The sequence below is a fragment of the Rousettus aegyptiacus genome, unplaced genomic scaffold (genome assembly GCF_014176215.1).
Source record: "Rousettus aegyptiacus isolate mRouAeg1 unplaced genomic scaffold, mRouAeg1.p scaffold_m13_p_1, whole genome shotgun sequence".
NCBI lineage: Eukaryota > Metazoa > Chordata > Mammalia > Chiroptera > Pteropodidae > Rousettus > Rousettus aegyptiacus.
Genome location: NW_023416284.1, coordinates 61,769,143 through 61,791,773, shown reverse-complemented (window position 1 = coordinate 61,791,773; position 22,631 = coordinate 61,769,143). Strand labels below are relative to the sequence as shown.

The 22,631-nt window shown below is 31.0% G+C and overlaps 1 protein-coding gene across 2 annotated transcripts in view; it reads right to left on the bottom strand.

Annotated features, from left to right (window-relative positions):
• Window positions 1–1,353: 1,353 nt before the first annotated feature.
• PKN2 (protein kinase N2) overlaps window positions 1,354–22,631 on the bottom strand; it is a 116,336-nt gene continuing 95,058 nt past the window's right edge. For both annotated transcript variants that reach the window (XM_016148511.2, XM_016148513.2), the window contains exons 11-22: window positions 22,360–22,534; window positions 22,020–22,146; window positions 21,408–21,538; window positions 21,249–21,324; window positions 21,080–21,171; window positions 16,339–16,515; window positions 12,486–12,548; window positions 11,261–11,337; window positions 8,125–8,267; window positions 4,608–4,715; window positions 4,335–4,415; window positions 1,354–4,246 (exon numbers count right to left, since the gene is read on the bottom strand). In XM_016148511.2, coding sequence (XP_016003997.2) covers window positions 4,043–4,246; window positions 4,335–4,415; window positions 4,608–4,715; window positions 8,125–8,267; window positions 11,261–11,337; window positions 12,486–12,548; window positions 16,339–16,515; window positions 21,080–21,171; window positions 21,249–21,324; window positions 21,408–21,538; window positions 22,020–22,146; window positions 22,360–22,534 — 1,454 coding nt within the window. In that variant the 3' untranslated portion in view covers window positions 1,354–4,042. The remainder of the gene's footprint in view (window positions 4,247–4,334; window positions 4,416–4,607; window positions 4,716–8,124; window positions 8,268–11,260; window positions 11,338–12,485; window positions 12,549–16,338; window positions 16,516–21,079; window positions 21,172–21,248; window positions 21,325–21,407; window positions 21,539–22,019; window positions 22,147–22,359; window positions 22,535–22,631) is intronic.

The window sequence follows — 22,631 nt, the reverse complement described above, 5'->3', positions numbered from 1 at the left end:
ATGAAATTGATTTTTCAGATGTATCTTCTAGTCCTCTAGTTTTCTCTTCGGCTGGCTAATTGGATGTTAACCCTTCCACTGAGTTTCAAATCTCATCAATTTTATTTTTCATTTTTGGTTTTAGAAATGTTGATTTAAAATTTCATTTTACATGTTTATCTGGTTATTTTAGGTACATACACATTATATGTGTAACTATTTTATATTTCTTATAAACATTCTAACATTTTCAGTCTTTTAGAGGGATGTCTAAATTTATCTTTTTTGTTGCTCTTGAAGTCAAGGTAGCTTACTGTCTTTCATGGGTTTGGTGATCTCTGACAGCATCTTACTTAATCTGTGGAATTCCTATGTTCCTGTCCTGGAGATGATTTTCTTCACAAATTATCTGATTCTCCTATAGAAAGTGAGTGACTTGCAAACTAAAACTTGAGGATTTTAGAGAATTTTAGCACAGAAAATAAGTTCTACTGCTATTTCAATGTTTGTTATCCTCATAAAGGTATTGCTACAGGAATCCATCCTTGGCAACTCATTTCTTCTGGATACTTGCATTTCTAAAGCCAGCTCCCTGCCATTCTGGCTCTTACCCTCTCCAACTTCCTACTTCTCTGGCCAAATCTGTGGACTCAGCTTCCAGTCTCAATCTGAGTAGTCTCACTCTTGTGCTTGGGCACTCACTCTTATGTGCTGAAGCCTTAGCTTGTCCAGATTCATGCTCAAGTTTGTTGGCTTGTTTTAGGGTAAGGGGTTGCTGGAGACTACGCTTAAATTTAATGAGACCAGAAATGCCTGAAATTATGCATCTTATGGAGGTCTTAGAGCTCCTAATTAGTCATGATATTAGAAGTGGAAATTATGCAAGATTTTTGACACTTAAAAAAAAACTTACCTCTTTTTATATATACATACATTTTTAAATATATAAACACACACACAAACATACGGCTAATATCTTAAACACTACATTTCAAAAGAGAGCTAGAAAGGTAAATAAGAATTCTAAATTAAAATTATGATCTATGAACTGGTATTTGGTCCTTTGGGTTTCTCATACTTACCCTTAGTTTTTTAGGAAGATCAGCAGCATCTGTAAAAATTTTGTTAGATTTGAATCTATAATGCAGCATTCACCTTGTCAGCATATAATGGCAATTTCTATTACGAGTCCAATTTGTGTTATAGGGATAACATACATCATTCTATATTTCTAAAATGTTCCACCTACTTTTGAATAAGGTGGCTATAAAATGAATGGTATTCTGTTTTCATTACTTATTTTCTGAAAGGTCAGGTCCTAAAACATGGTAAGTTAACCTCAAACAAAAAAGTACATGTAATTCCGGCCTTGAATTTTAGCATTAATACATATTGTTCTTTATTTGTGAATAATTTGATGCCCCCCCCCTTCTATCCTCAATGTCTAGCACAAAGAATGCATTCCATAAATATCCACTGAATAAAAGATGTTACTAATTTTACAGGAGTAAGATGCAAAGTTTTCCCATTATAACCAATAAAGAGAACAACTTGCTTTGAATCTTCATGATTTTGCCCTTCTCCAAGACAAAAAGTACTTGCAAGAAGGGTAAGTACAGTTAAATAGTCTTTGAGATCTTCAATATAGTAAAGCTAATGCATATTTTGACCAATAGGAAATAACACTTAAAACCAAAGTTACGAATTACAATCTATTAAACTTTAATTTGTGCATTCGTGGTAATTTATGACTGCAAAACACTTTTTTTCTTAGAATGACAAAGGTAAAGGCACAATTTATTTGAATGCATAGTGTGTACCATTCTAAAATACCTAATTTCCTTACAAAGTGCTTAGCAGTCACTTACACATACAGTAATAGCAAAATATATTTACACTCTATAGAGTTAAAAATTTTAAAATTTGACTAAAAATATATATATTTTAAAAACTACAGAAAAATTAGTGCTTTTTTTTCAGCTTAATTGTGTGAATATACCCTGCCCTCTAATTTTTTTAGTGATTGACTTCAATTAAAAAAAATTTCTGTACACTGTGTAGTTACAAAATGCTATGTCAGTTTTTAACGCTAAAAGCCTAGACATTGCTTTTTATGCATATTTGAAAACCAGAAAAGGTGAACAGACTGTACCTCAAAAGTATTTAGTGTTTTTTTTTAATGCTGTGTTAATACTGTTTAAATTAAAGCCAGACAATTAAGCAAAGATCCTCTCTATTGTCTTTTACCAAAAGTTAATTGGCATTTAAAAATAACTTTAAACAACATATTGCTTCTTCTGTAAGATTATCCCCCAAAGGATATTGGGTAATAATCAATTTGAAAGGAAATATGAATTATCTCTGAACAATTTTAATTGTTCTTAGAGTACAACAAAAACATGCCAAAAACACCCTGGCAAGCAAGGCTGAAATATTTATGTTTTTAGCTCAACTCTCTATAAACAAATGTGCTTTCATGTTTCTCATAGGATTTAAACTTAACAATTTTAAGACATGAGATCACCGTGATTAAATGGTTAATTTCAGTTCCTGAGGTATGATGACCCTAACATGCTAAGTAAGCACAGAATCAAAGGTGTTATTATTGAACTAAAGAAAAACAATGAAATCATGGTATAGAAGGGAAAAACAAACCCAAACCAAAACCAAACCAAAACTAAACAAAACAAAATAACCCAAAGAACTCCAGGCAAGTGGAAAAGTCATGGCTTACAAAAAGACTTTCCTATAAGAGCATTAAAAAAGCCACAAAAGGATCCTCTGAAGAGTTGTAAAAAGTATTTGATCAAATTATTTTTGAGACTTTTGAGGTACAGCTTTAGTGTTATAATAATTTTTATAAAATATAGACTGTTTTATCAAAAATATTTATACATTCTGTTACAATATATTGCTTTTGCCCTTAGTGACTGCCAATATAAAATCTGGATCCAGTGGCCTACAATGTACAAATGCACTTAACGTAAATGCTGGAGTCTGAGGCGTCTGCTTGGCCACTGTACAAAAGTGATGAAGTGGTGAAATTAAATAAACCTACAACATAAAATACATTACAACTTGCACATATACATGTTCACAGCATGTATACAATGATAATCCCTACATTTTAACAAAGATATAGTTCCCTTCTACAGTAGACACAGAACAAGATGAATGAGGTTGAAAAATGAACAACGAGTATCAAAAAAGGAGTAATCAGTTCACTGATTTTGGAAGAAGGTATGATTGAGTATACTGAGTGTCTAGACTTTGGGAATGCATACAGGTTAACACAGTATCTTGGTTCTGGCTAATCAGAAGTTCTCATTCTTAAAATTTTAAGTAAATGCTGATGTTTAGTTATTGCTGTTCATTTCAGCACGGTTCAATAAACAAAAATTGTTTGGCAAGTAGCTCTGTTGGAAAGCTATGAGGTTCTCTGACATGGTTGGTAAAGATAAGGCAATAAAAATTTTCTCCTAATAAATATAGAAAATTTACAAAACAAGGTATCAATTCATTTTGTTAAAAAAAAAAGCTGCAAAGTGTGCAAAAACTACAATTATATTTTTTTGCTATTACGGTAATTTCTTAAAAAAAAAAAGAGCATTTGCCTTATTCAAACAGAATCATATTATGTGTGAACAGTAATAGCATCCCATGTCTTTTTTTTTTTTAAATACAGCTAAGTGAAATTAACTGATTAATTTTCCTTCCACTTATGGCAGGCATATGGCAAATATAGGGACTATAGAAGAATGTTTTTTCTTTTCTTAAAAAATAGATTACTGATCCAAAAGTATTCACTTGTGATAGAATTTCATGGCTGATGTTCATTCAGCTTAAACTCCATGAAACTGTTTCCAGTGCTCAGATTTACGCTGAAAATACATTGAGAAGCCACTTTTCAAGAAGGTATTAGAAGTACTTTTAAACAAATCTTCATGTGTTTTAAAAAAACAAACTCAGAAGCTACTGGTGGCACAGAGAGCAAATGAAGGGTTGCTACTTTTAAGAGGTCATCTTGTGAGTCAGTCTGCTTGGTTTCACAGTGTCTAGTAACTTAACACCAATCAGCAATGTAGTCAAAATCTCTGAACATTTCTTGCTCCTCTTCTGAAAGTATCCTTGGTTCTCGAGGTGGAGTCAGAATAGGTGCTTCTGAGGTAAATTCATCATCAAAATTACTAACATCTTCCCGTCCTCTAATGGTAGGTACAAATGGTGGCTTTACTTTTTTGTCCATTAGAGCACTCCAGTCGATAAGCTGGATTCAAAAATATAAAATGACCAGTTTAGTTTCCTATTTCTAATTACTAGGCTTTTGTAAAAATATTTTAAACTTTCATACTTACCCGGAAAAATGGGTGCTTTTTTACATCCTCTGCATCTTTCTCACCAGCTCCAAGGCGCCTTTCAGGATTTCTTCTTAATAGCTAACATAAAATAAAGTAAAAAAGTTAAAATAAAACCAGCGACTTCATTGATAAGGATTCTCATAACTTGCAAATATTTAGAATTTTGGGGGTACGTGTTTGTCTAAACCACACATCTATGAACTGAAAAACAACTGTGAAATGTCCTCCAATATCAAAAGTTTAAGTAGTTTATAAATCATTAATTCTTACCCTTCTCATTATTGAAATGGCTTCTGTAGATAAGAACCTTGGATACCTTACTTCATCATTTACAATACTGTCAAAAACCTCTTCTTCATCATCGCCAGGAAAGGGAGACTAGAAGAAACATCTTTGAGTAAGTCAAAATAAGTTTCAATACAGTAAAATCTTACCACCTATCCAAAGTGCAATCAAAAACCAGGTAGTGAAAAATAAAAACAAAAACAAAACACCAAGCAAGGACAACAAGAAGTCAAAATAGTATCTATTACCCAGAGGATACACCATAACTCGTACTGAAATCTTCCTTAAAGATTTCACAGACCTTTTGCAGATCTTAATAACAGATTTGGTCATATCATATATCATTTTCCATTTAATTTCAATCCATTCCATTTTATTTCATCCATTTATTGGGCCAGACTGTCAATATTTTGAGTGCCCACTAAATGTGGGAAATATTTACATAATAGACACAATATGCAAGAAACTCAATATTGTGGAAAGGCAGAGGAAATAGGTCAGTTGAATATGGTAATAAGTGTTACCACAGAGGAAAGCAGTTTGTGGAAATATATCAGATATGGATGTGCTTTGAATTTCATAGCAAATTAATGGTTGCAAAATACAATTAGAAATTTTACAGGCATAATGACTATACTACAAGAAACAGCTACCAACAAAATTAAACTGAAAGGAACTCAAAAAGCACATATTTCCGGGCATATTTAATGATCTACACACAATAGTTCTTAGGGCATTTCAGTAAGCAGAGCATTAAAATTATTACTCATAACGACTGAATCATAAAAAAGTTAAATATTTAGCGTAACAATTTGATGTACAAAGGGATAAACTCTCAATCGTGCTCAAAATGTGAAATATGACTTATTACTTCATAATTTCGGATGGCTGAGATAATTTCAGATGACTGCTTATTTCTTGTAAGGTATTAAAGAATAAGAGCCAAGCAGCAAGTAAGATCAATGGAAAGGGAGATATCTTTGACTTGAGGAATCTGTGAAAATGAATTCAGAACTTCCTGAAGCTGAGCTGCTTCCACTCTACTGCTCATAGCTAAGATGACTTCAAACTTTTCAGTTAACAAAACTTTAGTTTATTCGTGTACATATGCAAATATAAAAATCAAATACCTACAATGTGGTACAACAGAATTTCTTTCTGAAATTGAGACAACTGGGGAAAATTCTATTTCACAAGGAATCTCAATCAGAATTTCAAGTGGTAATACAAAGTGCTTTTGTCTCCTATTTGATCAGTCAATTCTGTACTTGAAAACTGTCACTCTATAAGTCCCTGAATAGTGAAGATCTATCTTCATATTCATTAAGATAAAGTTCCTTGTTTCTACAAATAGATTATAAGCAAAGAAGGCTAACAACAAAAGGCTAACGTGTTTTAAGCACATATAATAATGCCAATAGTCTGTTTTGACACCAAGTATCTAACTCCAGTATCTAAGGTTACTTTTAATTTCTCTGATACCTTCTTTCTCATTTGGCATTGGGAAAGGAGACCTGGTACAGCAGTTTTTTCCTGGAGTCTTTCCAGTACTCAAAACTTGTACAAATACAAATACAAATTTCAAATGCAAACTGAATATGTATGATATATCCAGTGAGTTTTCCATTATTCGTAATACTACAGAAATTAGACATGAACTTTAGCCAAACCTTGCTTTTATTATAAAAACTAATTATTGCTAACACTTCACCAATGCTATAAAATTATAAACTATACTGATGAGTTTTAAGTTTAGTTCTTTTCCCAACTACCCTCCTTTGGAGTTGCTAAGGAGAAATGAAATTGCAAAAAGGAATTGTGAAGGAATAGCTGACTCCACTGTCTCTTATCTCCTAGTAAGTAAGAGCTTAATTAATTAGAAGCTCTTTTAAAAAATATGGAAGCTTCCTCACTGTTCACTGCCAAATCCTCCAGTCACCTTAGAATAGGAGGAAGTCGAATCAACTGGCTCTTAATTCTGTAGTATTTTGCAATTAACTCACTTTCTTTGCAAGTCATCCCTAATATGGAAGGTAAATTTTAAGTAAGCATATAATTTTTGGTAACTTAATTCAATCTCATATATAACTGAATACTGTATTTGAAAAACAAGTGATAAAAATGTTACTTTTTAAAAAAGGGATTTCGGGTATGCTAGAGCTTACAGAAACAACTATTATGAGTTCTTCTGGCACTCTTAGAAAGTAAAGCCCACCGTGGATTAGGAATAAAAATATATCTTTCCACCCTAAAACACCACATAGCAGCTTTTCTAAATAGAAGTAAAAAATTCAAATTTGGACCATTGGTTGTAAGAACAGAAACAAGGTTTGGTGGATTCAATATTCTATCCTGGAGGCAGCAAAGCATAATGGTTTAGAGATAGGTTCTGAAGCCAGAGAGCCAGGGCTAAAATCCAAGCTCCAACAAATGAGACCTGTGTGTGACTTTAAACAAGTTATTAAAAACCTTTTTGTCTTCATTTATGCATCTGAAAATGGGCATATGATTAGTGCTGAGCTCACTGAAGGCTGATGAAAATTAAATGAGCTAATATTTATAAAGCACACAGAATAGTGCTTACCACATGATAAACATTTTAATTAGCTATTCCTTTCCCTCTTTTTCCAACTATTCATTTCAATTTTACACACCAAAAGAGGCTATCATTTGGATAAACTGAAATCCTCTGTTTGTGATAAGCTCCACTGCATGACAATCACAGAGAAAAACTTAAATTTCTGACATTCAGTAATTTGGTCATTCATTCTACTACTAATTTACTGCTGCCAAGAATGTACAAGAAAGGCTGTTGGCATTAGGGAAATAGCAGAACAATGAACCAATCTCTTAAGATAATTTTTCATGCATCTCAAGTTCATGAAGCCCCTCTAAGTAGTTTTCAAATACTTGTCTAAATAATGACAATTCCAGCCTAATTTATTATTTTCATCCATTTATAATAAAATATATTAGCCTCTTATTACTGCTTTCTTTCTTAGGTATAATCCACTGTTTTCTATGCATGTACAACTAAGTTATCCCAGAAATTTATTTCAAGTTACCCTAAAGAAAACAGCAGGAAAAAAAGTTAATCTTTCCAATTTTGCTGTATCATTTTTTGAAAGTAACATTTATTTTTGACCAAGATAAAGCTGACTTTTCTTTACAGGTATAGAGGACATTCTTTTTTATGAGTCTTTTTGCTATTCTATTCCTTACGAAATGATTAATTATTATATCTTAAAATCATAAAACTATAGCAATACCAAATATGAAGAACTATTTTCAAAGTACTAACAATGCATTCCACAGATAATATAGAAAAACTAAGATAGAAAGTGAAGGTAATATAGAATCATAGGCAATTTTTAGTATATTATATTCATAACACTTAAGTTCTATTTATACAGGAGACATATTAAATGGTTTTATAAATGACACACTTCGTTCTTTCAATCCTCCTTCCTCTTTTCTTTCTCACCTATTTTATACTGCTTACCTCACCAACAAGCATTTCATATATAAGTACACCAAGGCCCCACCAATCTACAGCTCTTGTATAAGATGTTTCTGTTAATACTTCTGGGGCAAGAAATTCAGGAGTGCCACAGAATGTGCTTGTTCTATCTCCATATCCCATTCCTGAAAAAGGTAAAATTTAAATATTCATTAGCAAAGAAAAAATCCAGCATAAAAATTAGAAGATGTCCTTAAGAAACAATACTAAAGCTGCATATTAGTACATGCTGACAAAACTCAAGATATACCAAAGATTTTTAAGAAAATGTTAAGTGTTGGTATAGAGAAGACTGTGCGATAGCACCTTTACTATTTAAAGGGTAAAAATAAATAAAATTTCCATACTTTTATTTACCTATCTTCTCTTTCTTGTCATTAAAGTGATGCCAAGAAGTTACAACAAAAGGAACTGCTTCTGAGCTTCAATTTCTATCATCTTTTCAATTCAATCTTTTAAGTAAGTTTACTTGCTTCATTATAAAAATAACATTAAGTATAAAATGAAAAATACTAAACAGCAACCCTTGGAAAATCGAGTTGACCAAATGTGTAATATAATTTAGATACAGTATTACTATTTTAGCTGACTAATTTTCAAATATATGTTCCTCATAAGCTGCTAATACATTAATCAAATATACCACATGTTGAAGACAATAATGTCTCAGCGTATTCTAGAGTTAAAAGCTCATTATAAATATCTTATGAAAAAACTTAAAAGCCATTCATTGAAAATCTAAAAAGGTATACATTTATAATGACTGAAAAACAAATTTTTAAGTCTACAGACCAAGACTTGAAGGGCATAACTAAATACATTAGTATATTAGAGTAGGGGATTTTTTTTTTTTTGCAACATTTCTTTTACATTGTTATCTTGTTTTTTTTCTTTCAACAGAATATTATTTTTAAAAAGAGTTAATATATCTAAGTAAGTTCTATACAATCCTTTAAAATGACTTGGTCAAGATTGGGAAAAAGTTAACAAAGACGGAAAAAAGAACTAAAGCTTCTTGATTTTTTATTCTGTGTCCTCATCACAACTAGAGCATATTACATATGTCATACTTTTTACCCCTTGTGTTTTTGAATAGTAATATTATTATGTACTACGTATATTTTTATGATAATGAAAAAAACACATTTAATAAGTCTGGTTATTGAATACATATTTTCTTAATACCTACTATGTTCTAGGTATCTGTGCCAAGTGTTGGGAACATAAAAATGAGAGTAAGACACAATTCTTGTCTTTAGAAGTGTATATGAAACCAGAGGAAAACATATATACTGATAATTTTATAATGATATGGAAAGAGCAAGATATTATAGAAACAATGAACAAGAAGGACTTCTAAGGGTGACCTGGGGATCTGAATAGGAAGAAAGGAGTTGGTAACTTATATGGGCAGGTAGCACCTGAGTTGAGTCTGAAGGATGACCAGACATTTAGTCAGTAAATAGAGTTGGGATGGGTGATAGTGGTAGAAAGACAAAGACTGTATGTAAGCAGTCCTTTGTTGCTGAAAGCAGAAAGTACTAGGTAGACACCACCAAGAGAGCTGGCTGGAGAGGCTGGCATGTGGACAAGGAAGGGCACTGTATAGCCACTGAAGGATTTTCAGCAGGGGAGTGTCATGGTCAGATCTGTATTTATGTGGGCCCTTTAAGCATTTTGGCAATCACATGGCAGACTGATTTGAGGGAGAAAAAATTAGAGATGGGAAAGATAAAGAAGCTATGAAAGTAGTCTTGTTGAAATAAGATGATGGTTGGCAGCAGTAGGGGGAAATAAAATATTTAAGATACATTAAGGAGGTGGATGTCAGCACAAATTGGATTAACTGGATGTGGAAAGTAAAGAAGAGGACAGATTCCCTGGTAATTCCACATTTTCCAATTGGAAGACTGAGAGGATTATAGCACCAACAACTATGAACTAGATTATCTGAGGAAAAGTAACCATTTTTGTTTGTATAGCATTTGAGGTACCTATGAACTATTCAGGTAGAGCTGTCTAGTAGATAGTTGAATATATATGCTAGAAAAGGAAATAATAGATGTAGGAATCATTAGCATATAGTTGGGAATTAAAAACTAGCAGTGAAGTGCAATGAGCTAAGGACAGATTCTGAGGAACAAAAGCATTTAAAATCAGCAGTCCAATACAGAGAAGTCCAATAAGAGGGGGCAAAAAAACACTTTTATTGGATTCAGTAATTAGGAGGCTAGTGGGTAACTAATGGATATATACTTACAAAGTTAGTAAATAAATTAACCTAACTACTTATTAATTGAACATTCACTGAATACTGAAGATGTGCCAAGCACTATCCTATATGCTATGGAGACAAAGATGAATAAGAAACAAGACACTACCATTGTAAAGGGAGAGATTGACAATGTTTGTTATAATACATTAAATGTAAAGATAAGAATACCTATTTACTATATGTTAGGCACTGTGCTACACACTCGTAATATTCCTAAACAAGAAGAACTGTATTTATTTTATAGCTGAGGAAATGGACTCGATGAGATTATAAGTATCTCATCCAAAGACACAGAGCTAATAAGCTACAGAGCCAGAATTCAAATCTAGGACGGTCTGGTGCCTAAGCCTGTGCTCTTAACACTTTTGTATGCTGCCTCTGATTCATATTTCCCTGGTTTACTTATTTACTTTTGAATATATTTACTTTTGAATATGTCCTTTACTTTTAAAAGGATTCTTGATATATGTATATTTTTTCCTATTTAAAAATGTTTTAAGTTTTAAGAAGCTGAGGAGAATTTTTTAGGCCTTGGGATTCAGTATGTATAGTCCTAACAAAATGAAAATTTTGGTACTTAATGTTTCCTTAGAGTAGTGATAGCATTATTAATCACACAAAGATAATTTTAGTTTTATGCTATGATTTCTGAAAACTTTACCTTATTCATATCTACAGAATTATTAATAATGTGATTAGATTATAAGAACCTGTAATGTCTTACTAAAGAATAAATTAAAAAGTTAAAAATAAAACATTTTCTTTCCATAGACAAACTTGAAAACTACCAAAGTACAAAGGAATAGTAATCTAGTAAAAAGGAACTTTAAAATGTCCAATTACCTTCTTTGCAAAGACCAAAATCAGCAATTTTTACAAAGCCCTCTGTATCGAGCAATAAGTTATCCAATTTCAAATCTCTGTTCAGGATAAAAAAATGCAAAATGAAAAAAAAATCACTAAAATCAGTAGATACTGTAGTAATAAAACCATTTCACAATGAGCCATACTTTCTATTTACTGAAAACACATTTCTCATTTCATGATCTGAGATTTAAATAGTATATTACAAAATTCATTTTTCTTCCTTTTGGAAAGCTTATTACTCTACATAATATATTTTCTGAATACACAGAAAATGAAGAATGTATTTAAAAAGAAATTATATTTTAAAGCATGAAAGGAGTTCAAGTGTCTCTAACTCAGATTTTATTAATTTGTTATTTGTGATAATCTGACTTGGATTAAATTTGAAGTTTTCCTATATACACAACATCCATAAGAAAGAAATGTTTAACAGTACAAATAAGCTATCGAGGGGGCAGTTTTAACTTTCTAAAAGAATAATTCAAAACAAAGAGAAAGTTTCTATCCATACTAGTTGCTTTCTAATTAAGTTGCAAATATTTTATCCTTTGAGTAAAATAGGACATGAGGACACTCTTACCTTGAAAATATTGTTAGAAGTTTGAATAAACCAATGTTTATTGTCTCCTAATTATGACTGGCCTTCCCATAATTTGTCTGGTCTAGAGCACAGCTATTCCAAGTGTTGCCCACAGACTAGCTGCTGGGCTATGAATTATCTGTTACAAGTCTGCAAATAGACAGGGAGCTTGTGCCATACATAAATCTGTTATGTCACCAAGTACAACAAGACTTAATGAAGACAGCGGGGTGATGTTTTATACACTCTGGCACAAGCTACTTAGCTTATCAGAGACAAATTCTGAGTACTAGTCCATAGAAGTTTTCTGTAGTGGATAAGCTGAATGTAAAATATTTACCAGGATGAATACTATTGGTGAATTGTGTTACTATAGGCCAACTTATAATTTGACTATTCTAATTAGGTAGGTAATAGGCAGAGGGTCAGGAGGAAAGAGGTTCATCATATAATCATTATGTTAACCATGTCTTTCAAAATTATAGAGTTTAACTTTTTTAGAGGTCACTTACATGAAGGAAAAAATTAAGAAGCTGGTTAAACACAAGGTATTTTTCTTAAGTAACTTTAATTCTAATTTTACCAAAGTAAGCCATTAGAAAGTATTAAAACTTTACTTACCTATAAACAATTTTGTGTTCATGTAAATACTGCAACCCAAGAACTACACATGCAGCATAAAATCTGTTTGAAAAATTAAATTTAAAAAAGTTTAATACATTCTACTGCTTTTGAATCCCAGTTTATACTTTTATGCTTCAAAGCAGAATTTCGTAGCTAAGTTCACAAATATTTATTTAATCTTAACTATGTGTCATACATAGTGTGAAATGCGCTAAATATTGGGGATAAAATTAAAAACTAAGAAAAATGGAGTTGCTGTGGTCCTTCGAGTAGACACTTGATTTGGTTCTATAGGAGAAATTACAATATGCTATAAGGGCAGAAGAACAATGTAAAAAGTAGAAATTTCATGGGGGACATACAGGGTATTCCCTCAGGAGGGAAAGGAATAGGGGTGTAAAAGGGATAATATGTTTGACAACCAATAATAAGTTTGCTGAGGCTGAAGTAAAGAATGGGAAAGAAGTAGTGGGAGACATGGCTGAAAAGACAGCCTGGAGTCAAGTTGTGAAGGATCCTGAATACCATATTATAGAAAGTGATTTTTTTTCTCTTAGCAACAGAGAATCAAACCATTTTAATCAGGGCATGATGAAAAGATTTATGCTAGAGAGATTTTTCTGATCATAATATGAAGGTTGGAGTAGAAGTATGTGATATCCAGAGGGAAAAAGAACAGATAAGGCTATTACGATAGTACAGATGGAAGATCATGAGAATCTCCAATGTAGTGCCGATAAAGGAGAAAGAGATGGAGTTAAGAGAAACTTTAAAACTAGCAAGACAGGACCTAGTGTCTCATTAGCTGTACAGGATGAGGAAGAGGAAAAAGCTGAAGATGACTCAAGGTTTCCTTCTTTGTGTAATGCACAGATAAAGAAATACTGAAGTAGCCAAAGTTTTGTGAGGAAATGAGTTTGGCTTTAGACATGATGACTCTGAATTGCCGTGGGGCAGGGGAAGAGATCTAGAAATTGGATAAATGAGTTTGGTTTTAAGAAAAACTTGCTAGAATATCAACTCTTGAACAGGACCATGTTTGTCTTTTTTCCTGTTTTACTAAATGTTCAGCATGATGCCTGATATATGGCAGGCATACTGAATGAAGAGGTAGGTAATACATTTAAAAATGCAGATCTATGTAGAATATTTAATATAGAATAGCTTTTTAGGAGACACTTTGGAGAATCAGTTTGTAACTATACAAGTAATATGTAGATATTTTCTCTACAGAATACACATACTACCCTTGCCCTAAAGTAGAATATTTCATTTATCTACCTATCTCTAATTTTACCCATCTCACCCCAATGTCACTATTATACATTGGTAATTATTCTTGTTAAATATTCATCAAGAATATTTGATGAATATTCTTCAAACTTTTAGAATGCATTTATATACTTGCAGATAATATAGCTATGTTTTGTGTTTACTTATTTTTATAAAAATAGGATCATAACTTGGGAAAATTTTAAAACAACTAGAAATATTTATTTGATAATACATTAGATTTTATGTAATTAATTATCAGAAGTTTAAAAGATTTAACTAAAGTCCATTAAAACAAATGTGGTTCTAAAACTGCTAAGTTAGTTATTTTTATACACAAGTTTTTAGTAAACTTATTTTGGCAGCAAAATGTTATAACAATTAAAAAAATACTTTGATTTCTCTTTTCATTCTTTAACATAGTTCCTTAATGATACTGAACTTAACAACTAGTTAGGTAATATGGTTTAAAATATATATTTCAATATATTTCACCAAATGTTCACTATGTGTCAAGTACTGTTAGGTATTTTCATTTATCAGCTTATTTAATATTCAAACCAAGCTTTTAAGAGAAATATTTTACAGAAGCAGAAAATGAAGCTCTCAGAAAGAGTAATTTGTCTAAAGTCACATAGCCAGAAAACAGCAAAGCTAGGAATCCGACTGATTTTGATTCCAGAGTCTCAGTAAAATTTCACTGATCGCCCAGTATATACCAGCCACCCTTCTAGGTGTTCCACAGTACACAGAATAGAGATGGTCCTTGCTCTGCCCTTTAAGTGAGGGGACACAGACAATAAAAATGTAAAAAACAGATACATAAGATGACTTCATGTAGAAATAAAATGCTATGGAGAAAATAAAACAGAAAATGAAACAGAGACTTGACCTGGACATTAGTGATACAGTGGTATTTTAGATAGGGGACTCAGGAAATGACCTTCAAAGAAATAACATTTGAGGTAAGATCTGAATAATTAGAGGCAGGTATTTCAGATCCGAAGTAATGCAATGTATCATTTTATTCTTGTATTTCACTGTACTTGTCTATTTGTATATGAGTTTTTTCTCAGCAAAAATAAAAGTTCCTTAAGGCAGAACTAAATTTTATATTTCTCTTAAAAAAGAAAAAAGGCAAAACAAAACAAAAACAAACAAATTCCCATGGCAGCAAAGGGTTAGGCATAGTCTAGATGTCTTGTTTTTAATTTTTAAATATTTAGGGAATGATTTATTAGTATCTTTCTACTACTTTCTGGTCTTTTGCCTCCTTTTTGAAAGCTTCACGATCCAACAGAACAATGTATTTCTTCACCCGAAACTTGAAGGTATGACAGTATACTACTATATGCTCTATGTACCCCTAATGGTTATGAAGAGAATCAAATAAAGGAGTGAAAGTGAAAAATTCTACATAAATGTCAGTTGTCAGAACATAAACAAGTGATGAAAATTCAAGAATAAACCCAATAAAGGTGAGGGATGTTTTGAGGAAGAATTGACTGAATTTGCTAATAATCTGAATGTTGCATATGAGGGAAGAGGAGGATCAAAAATGACTCCTGGTGTTTTGGCTTGAAAAACTGGTAAATAGTACTGTCATTTAATAAGATGGAGAAGACCTGAAGATAGAGGCCTGGGGAGAGGGGCTGGTCAGCGGAAAATGGGAAAAATCAGGAGTTCAGTTTGGAAAATTAAATGAAAAATACTGTTAGCCTCACAAAGGGAAAAGTCAAGTTTGCAACTGAACGTTATTAGAGATAGAAGTTTAGGGAAGAGGTCGGGTTGGAGTTACACATTTGGGAAACACCAGCATGTAGAGTGCAGCTATTAAGAGCACTTTCCAATTTTAGCTCTGTCACTTAAGAGCTATAAACTGGGGTAACACTATTGGGGGACACACACACACATATATATATATATATATATATATATATTTTTTTTTTTTTTATATATTTAATTGCAACTGTTTGCTATTATTTATTTTTATATGTTTGAATAAGCGAAACCTTCATTTAATATCAAATTCAAAAACTACAAAAAGGTTTCTAATGCAGTCTGCTTTCTATGTTTTTTGTTGGACTTAATCTTCATACTAGTTTCTTTTATAGTCTTTGAGAGGTATTGTGAACATATGCAAATACTTAAAAATATATACTTAAAAATTACCCTTTAAGATGTAAATACAAATATTTCATATAAACATATAATATAGACTCTTCTACTACACTTTCTTTTTTTACTTAACAATGTACTTTGAGTAAAGTCGTGGTTCTAGATAGCATTCCCTAGGGAGAAAAATGTAATAGCAAAAAAGAAGAAATTTTACTAAATGAACCTAAATTGTGTATGTAAATTATCAAGTGTGATTTAGGGTAATTCATGAAATTTTCAACATGGATAATAGAATAAAATAGATATATTTATATATGGCAAAAAGATAAGTAAGGAGTTATAACAGTCCTTGCAGAGATCTATTTTCCATTTGGAAAAAAAATTAATTCAGAGAGCTTTCTTTCTTCCTAGAAAGAAATCGGTCATGAAAAACTCAGACAAATATCTAAAGCATACTCACACAGCTCTTGGTTCAGAAAAGACATCAGTATGAATGTGCATCATTAGGTCCCCACCAGCAGCGTATTCCATTACAAAGCAAACATGCTCTTTGGTTTGGAAACATGCAAAAAGGTTCACCAAAAAGGGATGCCTTACGCTATTCACAGTTTCAAAAATTCTTTTTTCACACATCAAGCTGTAAGAGAAAACATTTAAAATTAATAGATTTTTAAAAAAGTTCTAGTTGGATAAAACTTAAAAAAAAATTACTAGACTAGAAATAAGCAAGGTTCTTAACTATTATAACTTTAAGATCATAAAATGTGTCTTAGTTTTGTTATAATCCTTTAAAAACTTTTGTCTATTTGACATATATAACTTAAATTGAAACTTATTAATGCGAACTAAAACATCATTAGCATGACAAAAATCACAGAGTTCATATTGATAGTATCGGAGCGGTACACATATGGCTGGTGGTTATAGTTAATTAGGGTGAAATGTGAAAATTATCAGGAGTTGGTTAGAGAATTTAGCAAGCCTAAGCATAATTTTAGAAACATAAAGTTTGTGACCAAGGTAATTTCAAGGACAGTGTTTTTAATTCATAAGCTACAGTATTCAAATATTTTATCACATAATACATGAAGTTGAGAGGTAAACATATGCTGCATACAACTTTAATTTAGAAGGCTGGCTGGAAAGTAAAGGGCTACATGTAGAATTCTATATAACATGCTTCAAGAAGATCCTTGAAAGTGATATAATTTCTCTGTAAAATCTATAGCAATCACGGGTTTTTCTTGTATAAAGTCTTATGAATTGCTAGAAAGAATGGTGTTCAAATTTATAGATTCTGGAACACTAATTTTGCCTAAATAATAAAAAATTCCACTCCTTTCCTTGAAAATATTTAGTAAACCAATGACTTAACACTCAAAGTAGAAGAAAACCGGGCCGAATATTCAAATACAACTTGGAATTAACTTATTTTAAGTGTCTAATCAAAATAACGATACTAATAGATGTATTTTATTTCTAATTAGATTATATTTATATTTCTAATTTAAAAAGGGGCACTTTTTCTTTGTTTTGACACTGTTTAAAAACCTTAATAATGCTTTTATTTTTAAAATTAAATATGCTTAGATTATGTTTATTACAAAATGCCAAGCTAAAATTCCCATGTTAGACTGAAGTAGACCTATCCTCTTTCTTTTGAGTCTTTTAAAAAAGAGATAATTTTTTAAAAAGGCAATTTTAAAGATAAAGTATTTATTTGGGTACCTAGATTAAATTACTTTGAGTAGAAAAAGTTAAACAGAATTTAAAAAATATTTAAGAGTATGTATACCTATTGTGTATAAGGAGCATAAAAGTTTCAATACAATATTAATATAGTTTTCTCCTGGATGATGAACTAAAACAGCTGTTCAGTTTTATGTATTGACAGTAAATGCAGCTGTTACGAAATAGTGTTTAAACTCCATTTAATGGTCACATTCTAGATGAACTCTTACCTCTGATTTCACACAATGTGTTTATAATTTTTATACAAACACAGAAAAAGAAAGTTCCATTATAATTATTTTTTAACGCTTGGGGCTTATGTCTACATATATTTGGCAAGATTTCTAAATGTTACTACAAATTAAGTCATTATTAGGAATAAATTCATAGAACACTAAAAAGAAAGTTAATAGCTTTGCTTTTTGTCAACATTTAAATTTATTGGAAAATAATATCCAATTGGGCGAGATCTATATGAAGGATTCTAAAACAACTGATTTACTAAGTCAATCTAAATTTTGGGTAGATAAAATATTTAAATGAATAAAATAAACTGATAAGATGTTTTGGGCTCAAGTAGATGATAAACATGGTTTCTTCACTGTCTATGGTTTATATTTATGGGTGAATTACTAATTCACTATGGATGAATGTATAGGTGAATCACTAATTCTCAACTGGATGGGTTATTTTATTAGACCTGTCTTGAACATGTAAATGGTGTTGAAAACTGAGAATCACTGATTAGAATGCCTCTTAAAAAGGCTTTAATGCCATTCTTAAGAATTCTTTGATGAGGACTGTAATAGATGATTATATATATATATATATATATAATCCAGCCTTAGTGAAAATATATATATATATATATATATATAATTTTATATATATAAAATCTCTTACACGATTAGGTAAAGAAGAAAGTCTTCCTATAGACCCAAACTGTCACAATAATAGTAAAAATCTAATCTTCTTTACAAGGCCTTACATAAATCCATCAGTAAACCATGATGTTCCCTTTCTATGACCTACTATTGTCTGTATTATTTATTTTAAATTCAAATATACGTAACCTCTTTTATTTACAAAACTAGTATATTTATGTCTTATCTTCTTAAGTGACTTGTTCCATCCTAACACTTTTTTGTGCTCTTCCTTCAGAGTTCAGTACATTATTAGACATGCTAGAAACTTACAAACTTGTATAAATATTTTGGTCAGTGGAAAACCACATCATTAATAAGGCTAAGGTCTTATGATTGCATTTTATATATTTACATAATCTGGCTAGCTGTGCTTTTGTTGTACAAAAATATACTTCCAACCCTATCCTGTTGTCTCAACATGAACTAGTAAGAAAAAGAAGCTGAGCAAGGAGGTATTACAATGACATAAATTTAACATTCTTACTCTGGAGTAGAAGAATATGGAACCCAAGAGAGAATGTTCTTTTAATGGTAGGTGGAGAATGATCTTTGTACATGAATTACATTACTTTAGAGTTAGTCCATAATTTGTGTTCATTTAAAAATTTTTAATCTGGAATTTTCTAATGATCTATAAAAAAGGCATTTTTCTAAGTAAAATAATAAAAGAAAAAATTTAAAAAGTGAATATAAAGAATTCTGCTTATAATTAGCTGAAGTTGTTTATTATTTAGACTTGCAAATAATAAATACATATTACTTTAAAAAATATGCTGGTCTAGTTTTTTATTTTCTAAATTAATTTTTTCTTTGCCTTCCTCCAGTTGTCCTTTTCTGCTGCCTTCTTCAAATTTAAGAGTTAGTTTTATTTCTCACTCTATATTTTCCATGTCTCTGTTCTTGTATGAATTCTACTGGAGATTATCTTATTTCCATGTTACTGAATATGTAAATTTATACCTAAAGTTAGAAGAGGAGGCTCACTTATCAACTTTTCACTAAGGCTGGATTAATTTTCAGTAGGGATACTGGCTTGGGTTCTGACTAAAGCTCCATCATCTAATCTAAATATCCTTCTTTAATAGCAAAATTAATATTATTCTGTCTAGATTTAGTCAATTTTCCTACAGAAACCTGGCTTAAACTAGTAACAGTGTAGAAGAAGTTATATAAACCTATATAAACCTCCAGGATTAACAGTAGTTACCAGTTTCCTATTATTTTAGGAAACAAATGAATTTACCATTTATAGACCTAGAACAAAGTAAACATTCTTCCAAAGGAGAAAAGCACTTGACTCCATTATTATTGCAATTATGAACAGTCCGATTAAAAGTTATAACCAACTACTGATGTAATATAAAAATATAGTTCTAATAAGCATATAATATGGTGTTCAGAATAGTTCATAGATATTCAGCAAAATCCTTTCAGTAGTTAGTTTTAGATATTAAGAAAGTTTATTTTGATGTAATTGAGGAGTATGAGAAACAGGTAAAAAATAAAGAGGTAAATCTAAAAGAAGAAAATTTTATATAAAGAAAATCTTCATCTTTTAGTCCTAATTCTGAGAACTTCCCATATGATGGGAAAAAAAACATTAAAAGTAATGATTTGGTATATCTATATGGCACTTAATACAATTCAGGAGGGCAACTATTACAAAAAAACACATTTTTTAAACATGTGGGTTAACAGGCTCAAAAGTGTTCAATGATTTACCCTGGGGTCAAATCATTCATTAATTAGAAATAATCAGGACTAGAAGTCATAGTCCCAAGCTCTTTTCATTATACATTGCTGTCTTCCATTAATATCAGTTGATGCTTCCCAGTGGTTTAAGAAAAATACTATTTGTAAATATCAAATGAAAGTCTCTTTAACAAGTATTCTATTTGTTGTATAATAATTTCCATATTTAATCACCCTATTTAAGATAGTCTTTTAATAAAAAAGTATATTCTCTAATTACAATACTATCTCCAAAGTCCCTAAATTTAATAATTGTAACTATATATGTATCAATATCAATTCATATTTATTAAACCCAGAAAAAATGTGTTGTTAAAAATGTCATTTTAAGAAAAAGAGAAAAAAATAGACATAGGTGCATTAAAAAAAGTAGAATATATTAATCATTCCATTAACTGCAGATCTGTAAATGACATTTTAGCATTTCTGTAAGATGAAATGGGAAATAGCCTCACCCAACCACAGTTAAATAACAGTTCCTATATCATATAAACACTGTAATGTCTCCAAGCGTAGGAAACTTAATAAATTCAGTTTAGATATTTCATCACTTTTCCTTGGTATTCCCTAACCAGTAAATTGTCACGAAAAGGGAAAAAAGGAGTTGGCCCAAAAGAAATGCAATATTTAATAATGCCTACTTATGTCAAGTATAAATACATCAATTTATTTAATTTCATCACATATTATTATGAAAATAGAAAGTTTTGCTGTTGCAGTTTATACATGAATTTTTATGATATTATGTCACAACTTTGGAAAAATACACAATTTCATTTTTAAAAAACTAACCTGTCTACTTCGTCTCGAGCTACAATGTCTCCTTTCTTTAAGGCTTTTATAGCAAACATCTCATTTGTGTGTTTATATTCAGCCAAAAGCACCTAAAATGAGATTAAAATAATTATTTCCCATTTGAGTAATTACTTTGCAGGTATTCCAAGAAAATTTAAAAGATTACCTTTCCAAAATGTCCTCTACCCAAGACGGCACAACATCGGAAATCTTGTAGATTAAACTGAAACATCTGTTGAGATCTGAAAATAGTAATGTCAATTAAAAATAAGGCAAAAGTATGGGCCCAAATATGTAATAGCAAAGCTGTGTATATATTCTTTACCTTCTATCCTCAAGTTCTCGAATACTACTATGTTCTAGGCCTGACTGAGGAATATCAGGTTCATATTCGGATTGAGATTTTGGAAGTATATTATTTCTGTCATTTTCAATATCAAAAACAGTTTCTGAATCCTGTAAAATATTAAATGCTCATTAAATCATAGAAACATTCAGAAAACAACTTATTTGGTAAGGATAAATTAAAATAATATCAAAAGTCAATATAAATATTAGTGAAAAAAGTAAAATTCAGATATTGAATATTCATTCTATGGCTGTTAATTCTGTACTACATATATTTAAAATATGTGAAAAACTAACACATTATTGTCATATTCAATGAAGATTTGGCAATCATGTTAACCAAGGCAGAGTATGAAGAGTATTTCAGGCAACATGTCATCTAATATTAATCATGCTCTTATGCTCCATCTAACTTAAGCAGCCTATTTCATGTCTACTGGCCCATGAGCATCCAGAAGTTTTTATGTTTCATTCACAACAAACACAAAAACATAGGCAATTTTTCATTAATTGAAAGAAGTACCTCATTCACTATGATGCTTTTCCTGGTGATTTATATGGTGAAAATACAAAGTTCAAAATGACTTGCCTGTCTTGGTGAATCAAAATCTCTTAATTCAGCAGATTCATTTATCTCTCCAAGGGAAGAATCACGTGGTGGGGCTGGAGGAGGCTCAGGTTCAAGATCAAAATCCAATTTGGTTACTGTAGAATCGCTAATAGAAGATAAATTCACCAAAAACAGTAATAAAAAAAAATATATTTTAAATAACTTTAAAATTAAAGCAAACTTTTTTTAAAAAAGAAAGTAATAATTTCAAAACACTATTTAGAAAAAATGAGACTTTCAATAGATCCACCGTAATCAATATGTACAAATGTCATAAAAACGCTTATAAAAGTGAAGTTTAAAAATCTTAGACACATACGTGGCTGGAGGTGCTAGTTCAGGGATGCGTACATCAACCACTGGCACTGTAGCAGGCACAGGCGCTTGAGGGCTGAAGGTGCCAGAATGATTTACTGTAGGAATAGCTCTTCTCACTAGCCTTCCCCAAGTGGCAATATTAATATTCATTTGAGGAGCTCTGAGAAATGTTTTGCCTATGGATATTGTGAATAAAGAAAACAGAGCAAGTAATTTTTTTATATATTACCAAAAGCCATAATTTAAAAGTTCACATTCATCAGTTTATAATTT